We start from the raw sequence: 24,280 nt of genomic DNA on the forward strand, positions 1-24,280 counted from the left end.
TTCTTCAGGCTTTACACTAGAAAAAGTGGAGAAACCAGCAACTCTTTCAAAACTGGCGCCGAAATGTGAACTTCATCCCATAATAGTATTTTCTCCATTATACGTAGAGCAAGAGTTCGAGAACAGGTTGTACTTGTTCTGTCGATGCAAACATTCTCCTTATCATTCATAACCCTAGTCTCCTCCGCAGCCGCTCGGGCCGAAGTCACGCAACGCTCCCCGTCCCCACGCGTGGGCCCGAGCGAGCGGCTGCGAAGTAGACTATTTAGTTCCCAGGATGGGAACAGTTGTATTGATTGCGCGGGGCTCGACATGGATTGATGAGGCCTTTTTACGGGATCCGTATCGGACGTAGCTATTTTGTTTATCTTTGACTTTTTTGAGCGAATGTTTAACATATATTAAATGAAAGGTGTTACAACTGAACCCACCGGGAACTCGGAAAAATCCGAGCCCCAGATGGGATTCGAAAACACGACCCTCCGTGATCTAGTACGGATGCTCTAACCACTGAGCTACTGGAGACTATGGTGAGCACGGGTGAAATGTGGGTATTTGACTCGAGCATAGTCGAGCTGCAGCTCGAATCGATTACTGTCATGAGAGAATAGGAAAGATACTGTTGACGTCATTAATGTGCCAATCTGAGCCTCCTTGGCCGTCGAAACAAAGGGTCTTTTGTTCCTGTAGTTGGTAAATTTGAATAACAGAAGCACAGATATCTTCCCTATAGCTTTCTCGAACGTTTAGCACAGAACACTGTACAGGGCCTTACGTTGCTGCCTTTGTATCGACACCTGAAAATGGTTAGACTTTCCGGACTCCTCTGAAAAGGACTTTCCTTGTCGTTTAATATGGTTTCTTAAGGCCCGTGCAAACGCTCGCAACATTGTTGGGCCCAACATGTTGCGAGCGTTTGCACACCATGTTGTGTGTTGTTGCGACTTGTTGGAAGTTGTTGGATGAAGTTAGACCAGTTTCAAACTTCATCGCAACAACACACAACATGGTGTGCAAACGCTCGCAACATGTTGGGCCCAACAATGTTGCGCGCGTTTGCACGGGTCTTTAAACTCCCTTTTAAAGTGTCCCTGTGACCAAAAGATCATTTATTTTTTGAATATCTAAACAGCAAGCGACCAAAGTTTTAAGTCATTATTTCAAAAAGACACCTGTTTCTTTCAACTGGAATTTTCCTATTTAATGGTCCGCCACTACCCCGGGCCATTACTAACTTTAAGTTCTTGAGAGAGATGGATCGAGGAGAAAATGACGTTAGACTCACTAGTTCACGAATGCAATGCGTGTGTACGCCGCAGAATTAAATATGCAGCACAGTAGTTTTGGACTTTCACACTTTTAAACTCGCGTTTTGCATATGTAATAAGCTGCAATCACACGCTGAAATTTTAAGCTAGTGAGCCTTCGTCGTCACTTTTCCCTGGATCCTACCCTCTGAGGTCCAATCAGTCAGTTTTGAACGTGAGTAATGTGGGACCGTGAAATCCAAAACTTACACTCAAAGTAAACGGCCTTTGGATAAAAAGAAAAGCTCAAAGTTTTGCCAGTCAGGTGTTAGGCAAACACACTTTCAAAATCTGAAGAAAAAGAGGAATTGATTTTTTGATCACAGGGGCACTTTAAGTTGGTGAGCGAATCACAAGACGCGAAGACCAGCGGCTTCAAGTTTATTAGTTCAACCTCTTGAGGAACTTCTAAACATGAAATGTTCACTGCTTACTTAATATGCTCTTTACCAGCCACAAGTAAAACTATGTACAGGTATAAGAGTTTTACACAAATACGAATGAATACTACACGCTTATAGTTTCAGATACGACGACATTGTGATAAATGGGTAGTAAAAATAATTAAAACTATTTACACTTACAAGGTATTGTTCTCGTTGACCTGTGTCATTTATGACTGGTGTACAACTGATAAAACTGGAAAGTACAAGTTTCTTTTTTCGCAGATAATTGTTCCGTTAGGGCAGTATTTTGCCTTAGGGTCACTGACTAGCTCACGGATACATAGTTTCTTTTGCTTGATAATGCTATTGTTTGCCACATACATATAGAAAGTTATCTTTTGTCTCTCTTACACAACATCAACTGATTTTCGGAGAAAGGCTCTCTACCTCGATGTAAAAACTATCCCAGTTCTGGAGTTCCCTCTGTCACGCAACGCTACGTTACTGCGAGTGTGACATTGCGTTACAGAGAGAAGGCCAGAATGGATGTAAAAACCAGCGAACAAATCAAATTTTAAAAATAAAATAAAAAACAACAGACTTCTCAAGTTTTTGCAACGAGGTCAAGCCAATAAATTAAAGATTTGTAGGTGAAACAGGTACAATGGGTTTGGCAGCACCTCAAAGATACAAGCATCCAAAATGAAAATAAAAATAGGCATTGTTTAAGGATAAGATAAATAAGAGCAGGTGAACTGAAACGTATTGGTGCTACGTAATCAATGAACGCATTGATCAAAAATTCTCGGCAGAGGATTATAAAGTTTTGTCACCATCACATCCTCTCGCCTGTCTTTCGCCTGTGGCTTTGGCAGAAAACAGAAACCCCAGCGAAACAATTACCACTATATAAAATAAGGCAAATCAATTACTTCTTTAACACTAAGAGACCATAATGTGTCAGATAGTGCCTTGGAATGTGACACTGTATGCTGTTGTGCTCTGAACCAGAATTGGCAGGAACAAGAAGTTGATGCTTTTTGTAATAATCCCTACCCCCCCAAAGACTAGTCCACAAAGCATTTCAAAGGCAGAGTGGTGTTGTTTCTTTCTGGGAACCCCCTCAAAAAGATTCCAGAGGTCGTTAATATTTGCTATGCTTGAGATTGTTGCTGAAACAACCTTTAAAAAAGCAAACGCTTTGTCAAGATCATCAGGAGAAAGACATTTCAGTTTTCTCCTCAGCCACTTGGCCTCCCAAACTACAGCACACATTCTTTCAGCTCAGAAGCCAATTTCCCCTTCTTAATTAATGATGAGAGATTTCCGATAAGCCAAGCCAAACGAGTGTCAATGTTAGCTGCCAGCATGAGTCAATAAACTCTTGACCCTTGGACCCTATCAATTCTGGTTACCTCAAGAGATAAATAAGATCAATCTCGTAAATAAGATAAATGTAAATACATGAAAAGTGAGTAAATAAATGAGTATTGCAGTCTACCAATGTTAATGTCATTTTGATTCAATGGGATTAAATAAATGCCTTAATGCCAGGGAAGTTGGTCTTTTAAACCTTCGCACTCACACAAAACATGGCGTTTAGCTTCAATGCAAAACTTCAACCCAGAATCTACTACATGATATCAGTGTATGGATAAAAATATTTTTCAATGCCCATTAATTAACCCTTTACTTCCTAAGACTTACAGACTTTTGTCTTTCGCCAGATGATTTTACTCTTCAATTAGGGTTCTCTGGGGGGTGATCGTGTTAACATCAGCTCCAAAGTCCATCATGGGTTCTTCTGACTTATTTTACTTCGTAATATAAAATGAGATGCTCTTTGATAAAAATAACGTTGGATAAACTTTAAAATGTGGCATTTTGTCTTATATGCCTTTTCACAGTTTGTAAGAAAGAAATGTCCTGTGTAAAACAGGCCATGTTTTCCACTGCTTCAGCAGTGGTTTTACTGCATTGCCCTGACATAGATGAATTGCAAAAGCATGTAATGAGCCCGGGGGGGGGGGGGGGGGGGGGGGGTACTGCCATATATGGGCTATATAGGTATGTGCCACTGTGAAGGTTATGGTCTTCAAGCAGTTTACTCTAGCATAGGGTATATAAATCAGAGCGTTTGGGTCTAGAATAGGGTATTTTTTTTCACAAAACTGACCAGTTGGTTGAAGATTTTATCTAGACTAAGGAAACCAGGAATTGCTACTCAAAAATATAAAAAAATGAAATCGGCAAGTTTACATTTTCACGACTCAGCCTCAACAACGTTGATAGATGACCATCATAAAACGCTACTGGATATTATTAACTGTCAAAAATCGGAATTCAGACGGAAATCGGTGGTATTAATACTGGTTAAAATTAAACAATTTATTGTCTTGATAATGCGTACGTACGTGCTTGGCATTACTGGACAAGTATAAATAAATCCTTTTTTAAGAAAGAAGTGATTGTGGTATAAGGTTTTGTTTTGGCTTTGCTTTAGACTGTACTAGTGACCTCAGTTTCTGGAAAACAGCTACTCTAGGATAGGAGTGATTTGGAAAGTTTACTCTAGTATAGGGTAGCAAAATCCAGCTGAAACTAGCTCTGGTATAGCTTAAGGGTTCCAGGGTCCCAGCGGCACATCCCCACCCAGAAATTCCTAAAGTACCCCCCCCCCCCCTCCCAGGGTAATGAAGCTGGGGCGAAGGATGGTTCTCACTCTCTCTCAGCCAGAAAACAGTTACAAGTTTTCCTGTCTCTGATAAAGGTGTTTCAGAAAGTATATCGCCAAAAGTGTACACCTTTAAGAGCTATCATCTTTTACGCAATCGGCAAGATAGTACCAGATATTGTACAATGACATGTCTCCATCCAGAGTGGAGCTTGGCCTGATTTACATTGCTGACTCTCTTGAAGATATTGTGATACTGGTATCATTCACAAATGTGGTAACTGCAGGCAGCTGGTCTGATCCTGGTAAGAATGTTGTCTGGAGCTGCATCATCCGTTCTAAGACACATTGAGCCGTAAGTCTGGCCTCTGCATCTTGGTCCCAACACTCCTCAATTGTCTGAAGGAGAGTTTTCATACCCTGTTTCAGAAAATTAATTTTGTGTTATGAGAATGTAAGTGATAATTCACCAATCCCAGCAGGGACTTTTTAGGGCAAATGAAACACAAATTAAGAGACAGAAGATGGGACTTGCCAATGGACCATTTTACAGTTGTAGCTAAGTTACCTGGCATAAGAAATGGAAGCAAGTCTACTGGTGACCCTGCTTTGATACAAATCTTTGCACTTTTTATGTTAATGTGGACTAATTGGAACAAGAGGCTATGGGTAGCCTACACTTTGTTCGAGGGATTTTTAGCCAACCTCCTTTAAGTTCACAGTATTTCAGTGGGTTTTTTCATGTTACAATACAGTAAACAGCCACATATAAGAACCTATATTTTTCAAGTAAGGCTAAATAGGTTCTTATAAGAATGGTATTTACAGTAGTTTTAGGCTATCTATGTTCTTAAATTGATTCTTATTTCCACAAAAGACATCTACTCTATGATGCATAAGGTATGACTGATTTCCTCTGATGAGGATGCTGGTAGCTTTACATATATTTCAATCACAACCATGAAAAAAAATGTTTTAAACAAGATCTGCGCAGTTTAAAGTTTGTTCCAGGCATTGGAAAATTTCAAGGTCATTTTCTAAAATAAGAACCTCTTTAATTTTTTCGGCTAAGCTGGTTCTTATGTAAAAGGGGTCTAAAATGAAATTTTTAGCCTAAAAGGTTCTTAAATACTAGGTTCTTATAATCGTGGGTGTTTACTGTATCTTGGTCAGTATCCAGTTTCAATTCCATAGTCCAAAGTCCTCAGTCCGTAATCCAATGATAGGGTTAAGTGTGATCATAGAATCCAATAAAAACTACAGTTAACAAATGCTTTGCAAGTCTCTATGATAGTTTTTAAAAATATTTGATAGTTTTTCTTAACAACATAGGGAGAATTGTAAAATTGTGATGTGCTATGGAGTCATACAATAACCAGATAATCTCATTGAAACTTTGAGTCACTTTTCCGTTTTCAACTTTGCTTGTGCGACATAATTCTAAGTGATTGGCTGGATTAGTAGTGGTGTGCTCTATGCATGGTCTTACCAAGTGAGAATACCAGTCTATTCTGAATTTGGGGCGCATCTTTTTCAGCACTACAGCTTGCTGCATATCTTCTGTAGATGGATGTGACCCCACTTCTTCTTCAAAGGGTAATCTGTATTCTTCAACAGGACCTAATGAGAGTGGTACTTCATTTACAAATTAATATTTACAGGAGTTGTGCTTGATTTTGCCAATAAAATCCCAGGAGTATTTAAGGAGTTTTCAAGAACCAGGAATTGAGTTTTCAAGGAGTCTTTATAAGAAAATTGCTATGCCATACATAGTGTTTCATTGTTTTCTTTGATCTGGAAAAGTCTACCTTGACATTCCTTACCACATCCTGCAAGTTAAGTGCACACACATGCAGGCATTTTCATTTTTGGTTTTAATGTTTTCCTGATAGTCAATTTTGGGCAATTTTTGAAATCTCTCTTTAACTTAGCATCATGCAATCTCAACAATTTTCACCCAAGAAAAACTTCAAGGAGTTTTCAAGCAGTTTTGCGCAAAATCCTTTTTTTTCAAGGGCTTTTCAAGCACCCTTAAAGTCAAAAATTAAATTCCAGGGCTTTTCAAGGACTTCAAGGAGTAGCACGAACCCTGTATTTATTATCAAATTAAAAATTTTGTCTACAATAAGGTTGTCCGTTCTAAAAAAAACATGCACGCACATGCAGGGATAAAATAATGCATGCATTGTTTTTGCTTTTTTTTAATACCAAATTTGAAATGCATGTTTTGCGTTTTAATTATGCCATAGTTTTTCAGTTGTAAAGCACACTTGGTTATAAGATGCACACTAACTTTCAATCATGTTTGTTTCAAGCTTACATATTGAAAATAACACCACACATGTACTTTGTTTATCAGACACATCCTAAAACAGGAAATTTTCAAACAATGTTCACTCAACGGTAATCTTAAAAATTACCAATTAATTTATCATTATAATCACGCTCTAGCTATCATTATTAATTCCTAATGTTTAATGCCTTCTAGAAGGTTCTTGCTCTATCCATGTGAATGCATGTGTATACCTATTATTTTATTCTGACTATTACTATTAATCTATTTTGCTTAATTTGATTGTAAGTTATACAGCACATCTCAGTTAGCTTTGCTATATAGGGGTTGTGTATTTCTCCAGTTTGTTAAATTTAAACTATTGAAATAAAATGATGATGATGATGATGATGATGAAATTCTCTTACTACAATTTCTTGGTTTTCATGTCACGCAAGTATCACACAAAGAAAAAATAAAATCGCTTATCATTCAATAAATTAAGTTAAGAAATTGAGATATTGTTACCCTGGATTCCAGAGGTTATTTTCTCGCTATGAAAAGAGTGACAAAAGAGGGAGTCGTGAAGTGGCGAGAAAAACCTCTGGTACAGGCCGTTAAAAACCTCACTTCCATGCAAACCAACTTGATTGACTTCCAGAGTAAGAGCTTGTTTTAGAAACTTGGGCAAACCGGTTTCATCGACGTGATAAAAATATCTGTGCAATGTTTACCGGTCACTCTACTGAGAAATTCTCACGGTCGAGTGAATATTATAAGATTGTTGTCACTGTCACGTAACAAAAAAATTAAATCAAAACTGTTCAATGAAACAAGCCAACAACTTGGAATGTTGTCACAGACAAATTCATAAATCACCTCACCAGTTCTCAAGTCTGTGCGATACATCGTTTTTGAGCTTTTTGTCGAAGTGTTTCACGCAACCATTATTTCTTACAAATGCAAACATGAATTGGAGAAATAAGAAAATAGCATTCAAGTCCTGGAATTAGAACTGAAAAAATTTAAAGAACTTTATGTGGAGTCCGTGGAGCAGTTTCAATGTGACTCGAGGCATTGAGGTGTAAAGATGTCAGAAGCTCACACCGGTACCTTTGCCAAATTCCCAAACAAAATCAAAGCGTGCTTGTTCAATTACACCCCTTTAAGGCCACTCAACAGCAAACATTCATCCAGCGTCAGAGACAAATTAACCTCAATCTGCCAGCCACGAATTTGTGAATTTGTGTGTTGTGAATTTGTGAAATTCAAACTGCTCTATTTTCAAAACAAAGCAGGCCAGCAAAAATACATGTATCTTTAAAAAAATAATGTCTTTTACTTAATGAAGGTAAAAACTCACAATTTTTAATTTTTGATTTTTATGACGTCACATGAAAACCAAGAATACATACATCCTTGTAAAGAAGAAAGCAAAAAACTTGTACATCATCCAGACTAAGAACAAAAGCAAAAAAATCTTAAATTTTATAACGTATGAAGGTTTCCGCACAAAAGAGGGGCTGGATAGACAAAGGCAATTATTGCCTTCTATCCTGTCGTGGGGATGCGGTATCATGTACTGGTACTGCTAATAGTAATAGTATAATGATAACAATAACAATAACAATAACAATAACAATAACAATATTATGACATATACAGACCATCAACAGCGGAGCATCTTGATGCCACCTCCCACAGAACAAGAGCAAATGCATACACATCAATGTATAAAAAGGACTCTCGTGTGAAGTTGATTGCTCCTTCAAGAACTTCAGGTGCCATGTACCGTTTTGTGCCAACCTGAGGGGGAAAAAAGCCACTTTACGCATAATTTTCTTTTTCAGCCTCACTGGTTACAGTTAATACCAACAGCTGACAAAACGTCCTTCCTACTTTTTCCCCCCAAATCAAAGTACTACGAAAACCACCTATGTTATTGAGTGAATGTGCTGCCCACTTCAGTTAAACATAATGATGAAATTCCTTTCCCATGGTGTGAGCAGTAGCCAGCTTTCGCTGTCAAGGTGTACTGGAACAACCATAACAATGACTTTTGATTTCTATTGTTTCGAATAGCTATTATGGGATGCCCAGGGGGCAAATACATATTAATTTGCCCCCTGAGCATCCCATAATGTCTTCTGAAACAATAGAAATCAAAATTGCTGCCGTATCTGCAAAAAGGTCTATTTCACAAATTTTAGTCGCAAAATTGCCACGCTGCATTTTGTCGTCAGTGGTTTAGCAAAACAAAATATGAGCCCACAATGTGTGTGTGTAAAGAAACCGCTGAAAATGGTAAATGATCGAAGGAATGGAGTTGTGACTTGTAATTTAACTGCAGTGTTATGCTCAGTGAGCATAACACTGCAGTTAAATTACGCTATGTTCAGATTGAAAGACAATTCAGGGTGAGAAACAAAATAATTTTGTCATTCCTTTTATTTAGTTTAGCAAAAGTAGCAGCAAAGTGGCTACTGCTAACCCTTTTGAGATACTATCGGAGATAAGTGCCGGCCTGATGGGCCTTCTGGCTCGTGAGCAGAGACTTTTATCAGCACAAGAAGATAAAAATTTGTATCCCCAAGCAGCCATGTAACGTTGTGTTTATTATGTTGTGTAACATGAAAAAAGATATGAATGTCGAATTGTGCAATAAAATGTGGTCAGCAGTTACTGTTTATTTCCCCAACGGGCTCAGATAAAAAAGGAAAAAAATAATATAGTGTTCGATAATCGAGGACCAAGGACAACACCAAGGCTGAATATATTGGCTGTCAGAAAAGGGTTTTCCCAGGGTGGTTACCAGGCTCTCTCTTTTGCTTGAGCATGAAACTCTTGACAAACTCTTGTTCTCGTTTGGCCAATTCTCAATCATTCTCATGTGCTCTCAAGAGTTTCAGCAATCATCAACTCTCATTCTCGTTTGGCCAGGGCTTTACATTGGGAAGCTCACATGTTATGGGCTTATCATGTACAGGGCTGTCAACTCTCCCGGTTAATCAAGGAGACTCCTGATTTTGGACCGAATCTCCTGATCTCAAGATTACAATCTGAAATCTCCTGATACATTACCGAAGTTTGTAATTTCTAGTGAGAATCAACTTTCACAACAATAAAACTCCAAATTCTTTGTTTTTTTTAAAAAGTTATTTTAACATCGATAATAATCAAATTCAAACATTTACCTTCCTCTCAAACTCCGGTAAACCGTTCTTGCCAGCAGCAATGTGATTGGTCCAAAATAAACCAATCAAATCAAATGTTGCAATGCCATTGACATATTTTTCACAGTTTTTTTACTTTTGCCTGGATTGTGTGACTGGGTACTCTCTTTTTGTGTAAAAGATGCAATATGATGTCATCAGAACTGACGTGACAAGTGCTCTGATGTCATCTATCATCCCATCCCTATCGATTCTCAGTTATTGACTACCAGAGGTTCCCCATTGACGAGTAAAATTGTTTGGCGTTAGACAGAGTAAAACACTAAGTCTGGCCGGTTTAGGCCGGTTTGGACGTCAAAGGGTTAATGCTCAAAAAATGTGAACCAAGCAAGGCGCAGATTTTGTTAGCTTGCTTTATGCAAAACAAATATTCATGCAAAAGTAAATAAATATTGATATATACAGATTTCAGGAAGTGTCGGCCGACAATAAAATATTTTTCCATCAGCAACAAAATTTGCAACATGAAAACGACATAAATTTTGAACTGCAAATACAAAAAGTTACCATCAGCGAAAAATCATTTTGCGAGATTTTTGCTACATTCAATTTTTCTATTGTATTTTTGGCTGCACGAGTAAACTGCAAAATCGAAAATGACGTTGATTTCAGCGGCCACCATGATCAAGTTATCTTGCATGTTTACTAACAACTTGATACTTTTTCTTTCAAGTGTTATGAAGTTTGACAACAAATGTGCAAATTCAACACAAAGACCACTATCACTCTTGAAGTTGACCATTGTTTCTGCAAAGTCAAATATTCACTCTCCTAGATGATTATTTATCACCAGTTAATTCAGGGTGGTTAATTCCATCATTTTGGAAATAGCAGCTGCTTTATTATTCATCAGCGTCACAAATTCTTGCCGATTTTGGGGCTCATTTGTACAAACTCAAGCACACTTCCAACAGCCCTGTTAAATTTTCGTGAGTTATGCACACGCCGTGGGCCCATTGTCACCACGGACTTACAATCTTACACTCTTACAACCTGGTGATATAGTCACAGCTAGTGCACTACCACAAAAGTAATAAAAACAGACTTAGAATTCTGAAAAAATCCATTCCTTCCTACCCTGCCCACCAAATACATGAACAAAGACTGAGCAAAGTAAAAAAAAGCCCAATTTTCATCACCAACCTGCCCATGTGTCTCACCAGGATCTCCCCCACTGTGAAATTTTGCTGCCAGACCAAAGTCAGATAAGCAACAGGTTAAGTCTTTTTTCACAAGCACGTTTTTACTTTTGAAGTCTCTGTGAGCAATGCAGGGCTTAAAATGTGCTCCATGAAATTCAGTATGAAGATAAGACAGACCACTTGCCATGCTTCCAGCCATGCCACACAACTCTGGCCAATTTACTACACACTTTTTAAGATAATCAGCGAGCGAACCATTTTCATGAAACTGTGTGACTAGCCAAAACTCCACACATTGGCCATCCAAATGTTTTTCTGCTGCTAAAAAATTAAGAATGCTTTCATGCTTTACATTACAGGCTGTATAGATTTCCTTCTCACATGCCCAAGTAGCTTTGTAGGATGCTGGTAATATTTTTACTGCTACAACATCTTGTAAAAAGTTTGCCTTCCACACTGTCCCAAACTGGCCTTGAGAAATAACCTCAACTAACTGGATAGGTTTTATGCCAAGATCTGGAGAAGGTGGTGGCATTGTGTGTAATGGTTCTTCCTCAGAAACAGGAGATGAAAGTGATGTTCTGTGCCTGTAATACATAAAAACCCCAACTATGGATATAACTGATATTCCAAATATAGGCAGCACACACAGAAGTAGGATATTCCAAGGAATGCCTTTGCCTGCAGTTGGAGAAGGTGTAGATGTTGATGTATTTATTCCTATTTATATAAAAAAAAAAAATGAAAACAGACTTTTCCTCAAAATTCAACCAACAAAAAAATAAATCACATTTGGGAACATACCAAATGGTTGATCCTTAGCCACATACATGTACAGGGTTACAAGTGGGCTAAATGCCCTAGCTGGACAACCAACCAGTACATTATGAAATGATTAATCCACATTTTATTGTGTGATTCCTTCTCTTGCCTTAACAAAATTTCTGGGGGTAAGGACATTACCAAACCACATGCTGTTCACAAAATGTAATAAGCATTAAAGGAGCAAAGAAGGCAGACGTCAGAGGTAAAATTCTTGATCTTCCCAGTGAAACCATGCTAACAAAGTGAGATATTGATTTACATAACAGTATTTGGGGCACTGTTTTTCAGACAACTGCTTGAACATATGCAGCTGTACCGTTTAGTCTTTTGATTAGTCAAGAATAAGAGTAAAAGAAAGAGAGTTGAAGTAACCCTCTTATGTAATTACAATGAGTACTTAAGGTGGCTGAACACGCTTTCCGCGCAGTCAGTTTACCTAGTTGTTTCAAAGCTAGCACGGCGTTTAAAAAGCAAAACGAACATAGCGTTGATTGCGACAATTTTAACGGAAGGTTATAATAAAAGGGTAGAAAAGCACATATTCACTAACTGCATGTTGTTCATTCTTGAATGAGGGAAATCCAAGGAACCCAGCTAAACACCGCACATGCGCAGTTGCTTGAAAAATTGAGACTGAGTCCTTTTGCAGAAATACGCTGATTTCATACAACTCAGTTGTTATTCAGTCGTTAGAATTTCAAGAAATCTGGCAAAAAATAGTTAAAAAACAGCATGAATGAGCTATCACCCAAAAAATTGAATTCTAACACAGCCAATTTTAAATAATTAACAGAAAATGGGAGTGAAAATGATACATGGCAAATTACGAAAATTACCACTGTCAAAACTTTATTAGTAAGAACAGTATTGAAAGAAGGAATTTTACGTGAATTTGTAGCGGGCAAATCATGAAAAAATTCTAACAACTAGACTTTTTTTAAAATAAACAACCATCATTTTAAGCCTCGTTTTTAACCAACCCCATTACCATAGCAACAGCACAAACCTTAAGAGAGTCCAAGCTACATAAATACACTTAAGCACTACAGTACAGAAACGCAGAAAATCACAGGGAATGCACAAACCTGATTAAAACCGCTAACCACACGCTCCTGCTGTTAACTCTGTTAAGCTACATTTAACTGCTACAAATCAACCAGAGACTTACTTGGCGATTGTGATGATGTTGCCGCTGAAGTGGTCACCTCATTGTCAATGCCCAATTTATTGTTAGCATTACACAAGTCTGTATCACAGCAGCAGAAATAAAATCCGTTATTTGCTCTGATTCCAAACATGCATGTTGTCCTGCTACAATTTTCGTCAATCCTCTTCCAACAACCCTGCCTCTGGACATCAAGATTACCAGTGTCATTTTTCCACAAGGCATAACAGAACTCATCAACACCACAAGTTGTGTTTGTTAGATTGCATGAGGTCAAATCATTGCAGTTTTCTCCCAAGTGACATTGTAACTGAACAGTGCCGGTAGAAGTGTAAACATCTAAAAGAATGAAAAAAATATATATTGCTGATTCTTCCTTGTGTGTCCTGAGAGTGAAACTTGTTGAATTTACTCTGGCTAATACCAGACCAGTTGACTCATCAATAGGAACTGCTTCAGGGATGAATGGGTTATCCAAAATAAGCGTAAAAATAAATTACATTATTATTCCACTATTACACCATTTTACCATATTTGGTCAAGAGAACGCACAAAATATGAGACGGTAATACACTGTTGTGTCCCAGTTTGACCGGTTTAGAACAGAGCAAATACGGACGGAACCGCAGTTTTTCAATGAAAGAAATTGTTTTCAACACGATACATTTAAGCCTTAGAATTTAGCTTGTCACTGCATTTCATTTATACAATCAAATAAAGGACATTAATTTGGCAGGCTTTCTGTGCTGTTTACATCGTTCACAAGTGCCCTGAAGGACAGATGATGCGTTTTTTAGAAACACTCTTACCAGATACAATTGAATCAAACTAACACCTTTTTGTAGTGGTATAATAAATCTCTTATTTGATGGTTTAACATATAATACTCTTGGACATTTTGCTCATTTTGCTTGTATTTTTCCTCGCCCCTGGGGGGCTCGCAAAATATCTGCGGGTATTATATGTTAAACCATCGAATAAGATTTATATACAGTTGTACATGAGTTCTGAAAGAACAAAGATAACTTGAAAAAGATGACAGGCTACTATACTGGTTAATTTAATGGAGGGTTAACCCAATGACCTCTCAGCCCCCCTAGGCCACCCCCAGTTGAGGAATAAAACGTTAGACAGAGTAAAATCTGTTAAGCCTCACTCCCAGGAGTCAATGGGTTAATCCACAATGAAATGAAATTTGTTGGTCATGGAGAGGAAGAATACAGCCTCAAAATCAAAAGCGAAAGTCTGTATACATGTATAATAAACACCTCTTACTACCCTTGTTTTCTCAGTCCATACTGTAAGTTACGAGCTGAGTTTTAAAATGAGGATCCGTAACTTACAATACGGACCGAGAAAACGAGGTTAGTAAGATATTTATTACATCTCTGAGGTTAATCCAGTGCGTGGACAAGGAAACTAGTCAAGTGGAAGTTTCCACTGCCACAAAGACTGCCGTGTCAAAATCCGAAAAACTAAATCTTCTTGGCTGTTTGAATAATTGCTTGCAAGATTCAAACGGTTTTACAAGTTAATATAACAGAAACGACAACATGTTTTATCGAAATTTTAAATTTAGCGGGCTGTACAGCAAGCAGTACCATAGAATACGGCCTGCTAATTTAACCAATCATAGTGCACATACTATCTGAGAGATATAAAATTGTTTTAGTGAATATCAAGAAAGTGCATAACAATGGGCTAAAACACGATAAAAAGGCACGAAAAGTGCTTGATTGGCTTAGCAGCCGCGCATCAAAAATGTTATATTCACCGGGTAGCGCAGTGAATATAACACTAAATTTTTAAATTCACCGCTGAAAATTATACTAATTACTATTATTGTTCAATCTTAAATTAAGACTTGAGTTTTATTCACTAAGAGGTGACCTGCTGTATCTTGATGCTGTCAAGTTCAAAAGCTAACTCTTGATAGGAGAATATGAGTCATGTTCACTAAACATAATAACATTATATTATTATTATGTTGCCCCTAACATTATATTATTATTGTTGCCCCTAAATGCAAAGAAAAACAGAGTGGGAATTGATGAGTGTTGTCCACGCAAAGGGTCCCAATGCTTTAAGAAAAACATTCTTCACTCTGGAAATGCAAATTGACACCAACTACAGGTTTTGCCTTGACTACATCATCATTATATTTATCATCAAAACACAATTGTCTGGGGAAAGATCAAGACAATGATAGTGAATGTCAAAGATTAATCTCTGCAAAAACCAGAGGATTAGGGCAACTAAACGTTAATGCAATTACGGTTGTATTCAATTTGATAAGGAAGTTTGCTCCCCTGGAAGACAATTACTGACTAGCCAAGCAGGTTAAACCCTAAGCAAGGGAAAAATTACGTTTCAGTTACAATCAGTCTGACTTAAAAGGGCAGTTTCATGGTTTTGCGTATAAATGTCCATTAGCTTTGGTGCAATCAATAGTAAATTTTGTGGTTCTTACTAAACCAAATGATGTTCATTAATCAAAGAAAGTATTATTTAAAGCAAATACAATGAACTACTGAGACCCAAATTTGGTGAAAGGTACTGCGGGTTTACACAGAAAACAGCAAATTTAGTCGAATGCATTTCATTCTACGCATGAGTTGTTATAACACGAGTTATCTATTCGCATGAAGTAGGTTCATAACACAAAAAAACGAATGCAAAAGTAATTCCAACGAGTGATTCTATTTCTATGGCATTATTTCCGATTCCTGCATCAGTGGTTTTGATTGTTTCGATAACAATGGAATTAAAGGGGCTGACATGAGAGTTTTGCCTGAATGCAGAGATGTGAAACCATCCCTTTAATGCAGGGTTCCTCTTTACCGTTTTATTCTGTAAAAATTACTGCCTTAATAATGATGAATTTATTTAAGTGTCAAGTGTGTTTAGCACTGAGGCACTAAAATTGGGGACACGGTACAAAACTCTTGAATCAAATCAACTCAACTCGTATCAAGTCATACAATGCAGGTTGGTTTTTGAGGAGAGGGGACAACTGGAAATACCCAGACAAAAACCTCTTGGAGCAGAGTACAGATCCAACAAACTCACCCCATGTGTCAGGAATCGAACCCAGGCCAGATTGGGCTACACCAAAACAAGTACATGCACGTAAAGAAAACGAATTTGATCACCATGAATATTATACACTAAATTCATGGTCCCGAGGGAAACAGTTAGTTTTGTTTTCCTGAGAGTCCTCATGTTTCCCGAGACGAAGTCGAGGGAAACATCAAGACTCGAGGGAAAACAAAACTAACTAGTTTCCTGAGGGACCAGACATTAAAGTGCTTTGTTATATATTTAGTTTTTTCCTGCAACAATCGCAGCAGAACGTCCGGAGCGGGTAACAACTGCGGAATTGTATCCTGGTCGAGATACATTTGAATTTGACAAGGGCCAAATACAAAGAATTAACCAATCACAGTGCTAATAATAATAATAATAATAATAATACTAATAATAATAATAACGGCTTATTCAATGTAATCCACAAGTGGCTCTTCTAACATTGAAAGCTACTCTATAAATGCAAAAAAAAAAAAATATATATATATATATATATATATTCAACTAAAACTACATGATATACTATACAAAAAAAAAGAAATATCTGAGCAACTGTAAAATACAACGACGAAATACTATACTATAAAAGGTTAAATTGAAATATGAAAATTGAAAATTAAATAATGTCCTATGTACGAAAATTTCAGTGTTTCACGAAATCTTCAATGTTTCTTCAAATAAGATTTTCCAGCAGAGCAAAACTGATTATAGTTAGTGATGTTTTAATATTATGCGGTAGTTTATTAAAAAGTTCTGAAGAGATGACTCGTTTTGTTGAGCGAAAGTCTAGGTATATAACAAATATATATGATTGTTACATTAGCAGAAAAAAAAAAACCACCTCTTTTGATTTGAAATTATTTACTTTTTGCTGCTGGGACAACTTCTATTCCACTAGAGTTATTGGAAAGAATGAATACTAGTATTCATAGTAGTTACAGCTATAGATGCGAGAAAGAAAAGTGTTTGCACTAGAGCCAAACCTTATTGGACAACTTAGTCTTGGCAAGTACAGGCCTACAGGGCAAGTACAACTCAGTGCACTATAACGTGTGCAAGATGAAAAATTAATGTATTAACTACAGCCTTTGTAACATGGGGAGAAATGCCTCACAGATCACTGAAGAGGGAACATCATAGTTGAATAAATCCTTTAGTGGAACCAATATTCTTTACTATTTATTTAGCAAGAAACACGTAATTTTACTAAGACCAAGTGTAACTACTCAGTGTGACCTTCATTGGCAGAATCAGTACAATTTTCCTGTTGGTCATGCCATAAACACAAGCTTGGTGATTGCAAAAAAAAAAAGAAAGAAAAGAAAATGCTTCCAACAAAACTCTTGCAAAATATGCTCGACCAAGGAGGGTTAAGTTAAGAAATACTGCTTGTAGCTTCCCTTTTGTCTCAAGGTTCAGTAAGTTGTTGCTGGGCAAGCTAAGTCAAACAGTAGGTTTTATTGAAAATGACATCAGGGTTTTTACCTCTCTTTTACTTGTCAGTTTATTCAGATTCTCTCTTTAGCAAGATTAATGAACTTTAATTAAAGAGAGACCAAAAGCAGGTCAGCAATGACTTGCTTGGTATATTCCCAACTAACCTGCGAACAGGCCTACTTTTCTTTAGACATGGTGCGAAAAGATACCTTTTCACGACTGTCTAAAGAAAAGTAAGCTTGATCGCAGGTTAATTCCCAACAGAATACAATGTAATAAACAAAAGGGCTAGCAAAAGTTTCCAATGTCCTTAAGAAAATCGAGAAAATTATTTTGGTTTTGGTCACTGTACGATTGCATTGCAGGCTCAAGCCAACTTAACTTATCGCAAGAATAAATAACCCGTGAGCTCCACTTTTAAGCTTGGCCAAATCTATATATTACTGTAGTTTTTTTCGGCTACAAGGTGCACTCTATCATAAGACGCATCTTTAACTTTCAAACTTGATAGCATTTATGTCACAAGCTGAAAATCTCATCAAAATACTCGATGATTGCACTGCAACTCGAGAAAAGTAGCAGAAGGAAATTCAACAAGACTTAAAAGAAAAACCTTTAACTCCTGCTGTTATTAGTACTTTCTGGCGGGTGCTTTTGTTGTACAACGCTAAGAATTAAAGACCATCATCACAAATGTTGGTGTGAGGCCACCATTCTGGAATCGCATTAAGGGTAAGACTGGGCTGAGTTTAAGATACAAGATGGCGGCAAAGAATCGAATCATCATCCCCGCACAAATTTTAATTGTTGCAAGAAAATACTCGCCTATAAGATGCACCTTGAGTTTAGCTCAAATTTGGGGCCAACAAGCAATTTCTTTGAGAAAAATGATGTGCCTTAAAACTCAAAAGCTATGGTAGTACTTATTATAATTTTCATTGAAGGGTAGAAGTGATTATCGCACTTATATGGAAAATTTAAGCAAGTTTCTCTTAAAGACACCTGAAAATTCAAGTAGCCTCAATGGGAATCCAACCAATGACCTCTGCGATGCTGGTGCAATTCAGTTTGTTGGGCTCACGCGAAATGACTTGATGAATGAAATAAATGTATAATTTATTATCATTTCCATTTGTTTGTTGCCACAGGCTGGGAATGTATCATAACTTGACAAGACGTAAAGCCCCAGCAACAGCCAAAATATTAAGAAATGGTTACATTCCCACTATTTCAGTATCATTTTTTTAATGATAACTAAATTCTACAAATAAGGCTATGAATCCAGCATAAGTTTCTCTTGACAGGTCAAGTGAGATTTTCAAGTTTACTGAATTTTCTTGTACATTCTGTAACATGGAAATGTTGTTTTGGAAAAAAAAAGTTTGATATTCATAACACTTTTAAGGCCTACAAAGTAATTTTTAAATGCAAGTTAGGCGTACAAAAATTACGGTTTTTTTTACACCATCTTGAGTCATTCAACTTTGTAATTTAATGGTATAGTACACATTTCGTGTTCATGCGTCAACCAGCTGGAAATTTTACAGAATTAAAAGATGTCACTTCCCTTGGAACAAGGGAAAACACTGCAAGAGGTCAGACATAATAGCCTAATACACTCGCAAAATAATCTGTTTCAAAAACATGATTTGTTAGGGGAAACCACAATTAAAAGATTTACAATGACTCGCGGAAAGACAAAACGCATATTTAAAAAGGAGGATTTTGGGGAGCATGATCCACAAAAGGCAAATATTGTTTCTAACAACACTTAAAATTCAAGCTTTTAAAATCACGTAATTAAATCCATCCGACTTTGACACCAATATTGCTTTATGTAACATTTTGCAGAGGGGGCACAAACCGTCTAGGTGTTTTCCTAGCTCGTACTGCGGACTCAAACTATCAGTTAATGACTGGTGATCGCGCATAAAAAATATGGCTCGTAAACTTCGTGCGAAAAGTCAAATAGAACATACAAATGAAAACACACGATCACCCTTTAAGGGGATACAGTACAACTGTAGACCGGATGACACAAAGCACATTACTGTTGGAAGACGGAATTCCCAACAAGAGCAATTAATGGCTTCGAAAGTTGGTGGCAAAAATCGTAGTTGGTAATGTACAAAAGATCACACAAACATATTAACTTCAAAGGAAAACAAACAAGATTCGAATATTGCTTCGGACCAAAACGCCGAGCGATTTTACTTTGAGCAACATTTTCCACATAACAATTAAATACGACTGAACATACGAAACTGTTTTCATAAATCTATAGAGAAAAGGCATTCGAATGATAATACATTTGAAATCGGTAGTACAATGATAACCGTATTACCACTTACATATATATATATACGGGCTGCAATAAGCTTTTTTTTCCTGGGGACATCTTCGCTTATTGTTCACCACAGGAAACTTTAAACGGAATAAGAAAGAGAACCGTTTTCGTATCGGCCCTGAAATGATCGGTAAAACAACCGCATCTACGATCGACCGGACACGCCAACCAATCGTCACAACATTCAACCTCTCGAATAGCACCGTACTTTGAAAAAACATGTTTCTAAACATTGTAAAGCAATGAAAGCTCTCTCAGATTACTTGGTAATTGAATAGGAATATGTTTTCCTTGTACGAAAAATAGGTATGTTAAATAAGACGATCTAGCGACTGCGAAACGAGTAAAACAACCCAGAAAATCGCTCATTTCCAAGCCATGTCACGGAGTTGAACCCTTGCGAACTAACCAAAACAGATCACAGGGAGACTAAATTGCGCTTTTCAAGCGTCAGAAACAGCAAACAACTTGTAAGTGGCGCTTTTATTTACTTACAAACGATAAAGTGTAAGCATTTCCCTCTAGATCCGAAATAACTGTGGATACAATTTCGCAAAACGTACTCTTCGGGAACACGTACGTCTCTGTTCCAACGCTCGCATTACAGGGCATTTGACAAACTTAGCATTCCAAATCAGATTTAATCTGACAGGGTACGACTTAATACAATCCCTTTACAAACCCCCCTTTACCTACCTAAACATTGAAAGACCAGTAAAAACAGCACAAACGCTTGGAAATCGCCAGCACTCATATCCCCGAAGCATAGCTCTTACCTTCGCCAACTATACCAAAAACCCCGTATGCATGCTCTTTGTGATACTTGATTGACAGTTTTTCAATCACGTGTCTCTTGTGCACAGTATTGGTTATTTTGCGCTTGTAAAGAGAATCTCATACGGCAATGAGTGACAGGATCGGAACTCCCACGGTGAGATTACATAATAATGTAACAATCACCAGCTAAAGGGGTGATTCTTGTCTATGACTTCCATATAATTTCCCACAGGATGCACTTAACCTCGTCTTAACCGCAGATCAATCCAGCTTTTCGCTGCAAGACTACGGAAGTAATTTATAATCATCTTTCCTGGATGATCTAATTGAAAGGTCATGTGGGCATAGCCATTCAAACACTATTGTAAGGATTAATTAAAAAGTAAATGTTTAGGTGGGAGAGAAGGGTATAGTATGGGTGTTTCATCAAATTCATCGCCTTCATTTAACGAAAGAGTTTTCGAGGTTACGGGAGGCCAAAAAATGCCATAGCGTAAACAATCTTAGCTTGGTGCGCACAAGTTATTCCAAATTACATTATCGGGGTGTGAAGACGAATAATCGGGTGTTCATTATTCCATTACTCCTGCTTGAAAATTTTCGTTATTCCATCATTCCAGTAAAAAAGAACTTATCATTCTGTTGAAAAAATCTACTTATTCCGGTCGACAAGTCGATTATTCCAAAAGAAGTTGTTATTCCATTATTCCGTCCCACACAATTTCCGTTATGCTTATGCCATTATTCCTCTTCAACCCCCGATACATTTGAAATATACCTAGTTTGACTGAATGAACCAAACTATTTAAATTTGTCTGTTGCCACCGACAGGACATCCACTAAGTTTCAAGGAAGATTCTAGTGCAGGATTTCGAGGATTTAAGGACGGTACCTACTAATTCAAAGATATTCTTGCCCCGGTTTATTGCCATGCAGGAAATGTAGATCTTAACAAGTTTCAATTAAAATCCAAAAACAAAACTGGGCGTAACCACGATAAGATAATTCATGAATAATGTTCGTAAACAGCTTTAAAATACAAAGCAATGTATGGCGTTCTTTCTTAAATTGAAGCTTAATTATCTCTTAAAAATGCATGGTTCCCCCCAGTTTTTTTTTTGGTTACCAAGAGTATTTACTAAGATTTACTTTCTCCAGATATTTTTAAACCGCGCAAAAATATCTCCGTATTAGTAAGCGTCACCGATAGGAAACCCGAGTATCTCGAGATGCGCAAAACGTATGCGCAATAACAATAGTAGGCACCGTCCTTAAAAATTCATAAAAAGGTAAAAAAAAGAAGAGATATGTTTAAAGCATTCGGCTAAAAAAAGTCTGAAAGGAAAAAGAATGTTAAAAAAAAAAAACACACACACACACAAGGACATCCAAGTGTGAAGGCCCGACCAAACTCGTTAATTGACAGTTACTCTTCTGAACAGCTGAAGGAAAGGCCTTATTACCTATTTGCATTAAACTTCAGCCTGCGTAGCAAGCGCTGAAAGGGGAGGAAGAGCGAGAGCGAGGGCTGCGCTTGCAAGGCAGGCTGATTAAACTTCTAATTACTTAAACACAAACACATTACAACAACACCCATGAAAACTCAATCAAGGAAACAAAAAAATCTTCCATAAAAAAACAAATTACAATAATTCTTAGGCGACATGAAATTAGGATCCGTTGATGCAGGAACTTTTATACACGCCGGGGATTACATAACCGTTGCTTTAGGGACTGAACTACAAGGTCAAATTTCAACAGCCCGTGGATATTTGAGATGTTATTCTACGTTGGCAGGAGCCAATATTCTGACGTGGGTTTAATTATCACCAAACGTTTTTCTTGTTCTTGGTGTGGGTCCATTTCCATTACTAGGACTAACGCCCAGAGGCCGGTTGCTCGAAGCCTGGTTAGCGCTATCCGTTGGTTACGAGGTATCAAAACCTATAGGTTACCATGGTATTTAATGCTGGCCAGCGCTAATCTTGCTTCGAGCAACCCGGGCCAGGTGGATTGCATAGCAATTCAGACAGAACATGAAATTACACTTTAATTGATATCTCAGTACGATGTTGGTGATTCAAATAATGAAGTGATTCATCTTTGCATAGTGAACATCTAATTAGTGCAAGGAGTACATACGGTACCAAGAGCGGAAAATATTTTGGGGTATCAAGGACACTTCCATCAGAATTGAATTAAGCGTTTGAGCAGAATTTCGAGCAGAATAACCCATTTTTACGACACTGCCGACAAGCAGAGAGGAAAACTATGCAATTCTAGTGAGCTATGCGACCCAATGCGAACCACTGTTCTTACCGTACTCTATGGCACGAAAATCTGACCCTTTCGCTGCCGCTTTTTATGGCGCGAAAATCTAAAAGGTGTGCAGTCGCGATGGTGCGTGTAAAAACAAAATCGGCAAAAGATCGGTTTGTTGTAAAATTAATTTCATTGACTTATAATCTCTTTCTTTTTCAGGATTCCAGCGCTTTAGGTATTCCTCTCTTTCTTACTTCTGTTTTAGTTTTTCATTCTCGCCGCTATTCTCATTTTCAATTCATTTTTGCTTTCATGCATGGAATGGCCTGCATTTTTATAATATATTTCTTTCGCCGCAAAACGATGAAATTTTTACTGCAGCAAACTTCATTCATACCCAATGCAAAGGTCGTTTAAGAGTAGTATTGGTAGGTCTTTTACTTTTTAACTTCAATTCTCAAAATCGGTGGAACGTCGCTTTGAACACAAATTCAAAGGAAGTATCAGTAGAATCGCCATATTAAAATACCAACGAGCAATATTTCACATAAGTAACTTACTCTATATTGCCTCATACATTAAAATTGACAGGAAGATGTTTTCACTGTCTGCACCAAAAGACTACTTCCTTATACAAGATGACACTATTTACAGAGATGTGTGATTTCTAGACCGTTCAAGAACTCTCAGTAGAATATTGCAATAGCTAAATATGAAGCCGGAAAATAACCTTATTATTCCACTATTACACTATTTTACCATATTTGGTTGAACGCGAAAAATATGAGACGGAAATATACTGCAGTGTTTCGTTTTGACCGGTTTAGAAAAGATAGCAAATACGGAGGGAACGGGAGTTTTTCAAGTTCAACACGATGCAAAGCCATGCCGAAATTTAGCTTTTCATGCAAATTAAGACATTTGAATGGCCATGGTTTCGTCAGTTGTTTTCGTCATTCGCACGCGCCTTGTTATGCAATCGATATGATTCGCAGTCAATTCAGGAAGAAGCCAAAATATTAGCAAGTGGCGTAATAGTAGAGTAATAAATCCCTTTATATTGAAAGGTTTAAGCATATAATAAGTGGGGATATTTTGCTCGTTGCTCGTATTTTGAATCAGTCGCCTCTTCGGGGCTCTGAAAAATGCCACCCAACTCGCAAAATCTCCGCGCGTGTTTTATGTTATAACACCATTCAATGTGTATATCAGTGAAGTTGAGGTTTTCAACGTTTGCAGAAACCCTGAACGATAAGTCTTGCACAGCGTTGGATCAGAGAAGATCGTGATCAGTCAAAATTGATTAAAAAATATTGACGAAAGTAAAGTAGACTATTGCACGACTGATATTAAAAACAACGCGAAA

At 37.5% G+C, this 24,280-nt stretch overlaps 1 protein-coding gene across 1 annotated transcript; it reads right to left on the minus strand.

Moving 5' to 3' along the window:
• Positions 1-1,675: 1,675 nt before the first annotated feature.
• On the minus strand, positions 1,676-20,706 carry LOC137967937 (activin receptor type-2B-like). The gene is made up of 6 exons (XM_068814538.1): positions 20,572-20,706; positions 13,008-13,343; positions 11,016-11,734; positions 8,307-8,445; positions 5,857-5,987; positions 1,676-4,787 (listed from the first exon to the last, which is right to left on the minus strand). The coding sequence occupies exons 1-6, from the start codon at positions 20,627-20,629 to the stop codon at positions 4,590-4,592; spliced, it is 1,581 nt and encodes a 526-aa protein (XP_068670639.1). The 5' UTR covers positions 20,630-20,706; the 3' UTR covers positions 1,676-4,589.
• Positions 20,707-24,280: the final 3,574 nt, after the last annotated feature.

The sequence above is a fragment of the Montipora foliosa genome, chromosome 8 (assembly GCF_036669935.1).
Source record: "Montipora foliosa isolate CH-2021 chromosome 8, ASM3666993v2, whole genome shotgun sequence".
In the NCBI taxonomy this organism is placed as follows: Eukaryota; Metazoa; Cnidaria; class Anthozoa; order Scleractinia; family Acroporidae; genus Montipora; species Montipora foliosa.

What these genes read in the sequence shown, in the direction of transcription:
- LOC137967937 (XM_068814538.1), bottom strand. Translation starts at nt 20,629, where the DNA reads ATGAGTGCTGGCGATTTCCAAGCGTTTGTGCTGTTTTTACTGGTCTTT. An exon ending in AACATCATCACAATCGCCAA is followed by an intron (nt 11,735 to 13,007) that starts GTAAGTCTCTGG and finishes TTATATAAATAG; the next exon opens with GAATAAATACATCAACATCT. An exon ending in CTGGTGAGACACATGGGCAG is followed by an intron (nt 8,446 to 11,015) that starts GTTGGTGATGAA and finishes TTTCCCCCTCAG; the next exon opens with GTTGGCACAAAACGGTACAT.